This window comes from Nicotiana tabacum, unplaced genomic scaffold, assembly GCF_000715075.1.
Source record: "Nicotiana tabacum cultivar K326 unplaced genomic scaffold, ASM71507v2 Un00074, whole genome shotgun sequence".
NCBI classification, from domain to species: domain Eukaryota; kingdom Viridiplantae; phylum Streptophyta; class Magnoliopsida; order Solanales; family Solanaceae; genus Nicotiana; species Nicotiana tabacum.
The window spans coordinates 47,953-49,155 of NW_027438312.1; the positions used below are offsets into that span (position 1 = coordinate 47,953).

The window sequence follows — 1,203 nt, forward strand, 5'->3', positions numbered from 1 at the left end:
CTAGAGTTAGTCGAGCTGTAAAGTCTTTGTAATAGAGTTATTACAAAATGACTTGTAATCGAGTGTTACAAGATAGTGAGGGATTAAGAGGTTAATTCCTAGGTTACATAGGTTGTAATCTGAAAGTTGCTCAGTAGTGAAGTTGAAATCCTACAAGGGTAGGTCATGGTTTTTAATCTCGTTCAGCTAGAAATTTTTCACGTAAAATTCCTCCTGTCATTTACTTACTGCAGTGTGCGTGGTTTCTGTAAAAACTTATATCTATGGGAACTAATAGAGAACCTAGTTCTCTATATAGTTTGGTGGACCCTTGAATTCTATCACTTAGTCTTGGATCCCAAGAACGCATGATTGCGTAGAATTGTCATAAACGCCTTGAAATAATCTGCATATATGATCTCAACTTCAGGGTACTTCAATCGTAGCTCCTCCAACGCTTGCCATAGATGATCATTGTGCAATGTTGCAAAAATATTTAGTCCTTTGTGACATTGAATTTTCCTGCTATTATCGGAAAACATCATTCGAAAACCTGGAAGGCAACCAATTGGAATAATTCCAGAAACCACAAAGTGTTTGGCCTCTGCATCTTTGATCAGTTGTTCGATAGAACTCCTGATTGTCTCCACAACATCAGGGACAAGTTTGGACACTTCGGAAATAGATTCTGTATGCAAAAGAGAGTACTTGTAATCATTAAAACCAGGCTGAACCATAAAGACGATAGCTTTCTGAAGAACCTTGTTCCCGCCGCAGTCATGAAAAGAGAAGCAATCCTTATAGAAGAGTTTCATAAAGGCAGAAATCTGCGAGTGATGAGACTGCTGAGGCGCTTGGGATGCCATTCTTTATGAAGGAAAAGGGACTCATAACTGTTGCTCCAGGCATCATGAAACTAATACCGGACTCAAACTCAACGCCTTCTTCAGTGTCTAAATGATCAGAAGTAGAAGCAGAATCACTGTCTCCGAGGCTGTAAATAGAATAAAACGGGAAAGTTTCAGCCTGCGCGTAAGCGGAAGAAGGAGCAAAAAAGAAAGAGGAGATCACTAATAGAAAGATGAAGAAACAATGGTTGGTAAGGGAAGCCATTGAAAGAGAAGAAACAACGATCAGTGAATTAAAGGAGGTAGGGAAAAACTTAGTTTAGGTTAGTGGTAGTATTTATATATGTCCCTCATCCGTGGAGTTAAAGCAATGTTA

General features: G+C 39.1%; 1 protein-coding gene across 1 annotated transcript; it reads right to left on the minus strand.

The window, feature by feature from the left end:
• Positions 1-320: 320 nt before the first annotated feature.
• Positions 321-845, minus strand: LOC107761759 (GDSL esterase/lipase At1g28570-like). The gene has a single exon (XM_016580037.2). The coding sequence runs from the start codon at positions 843-845 to the stop codon at positions 321-323; it is 525 nt and encodes a 174-aa protein (XP_016435523.2).
• Between the last annotated feature and the right edge of the window lie 358 nt (positions 846-1,203).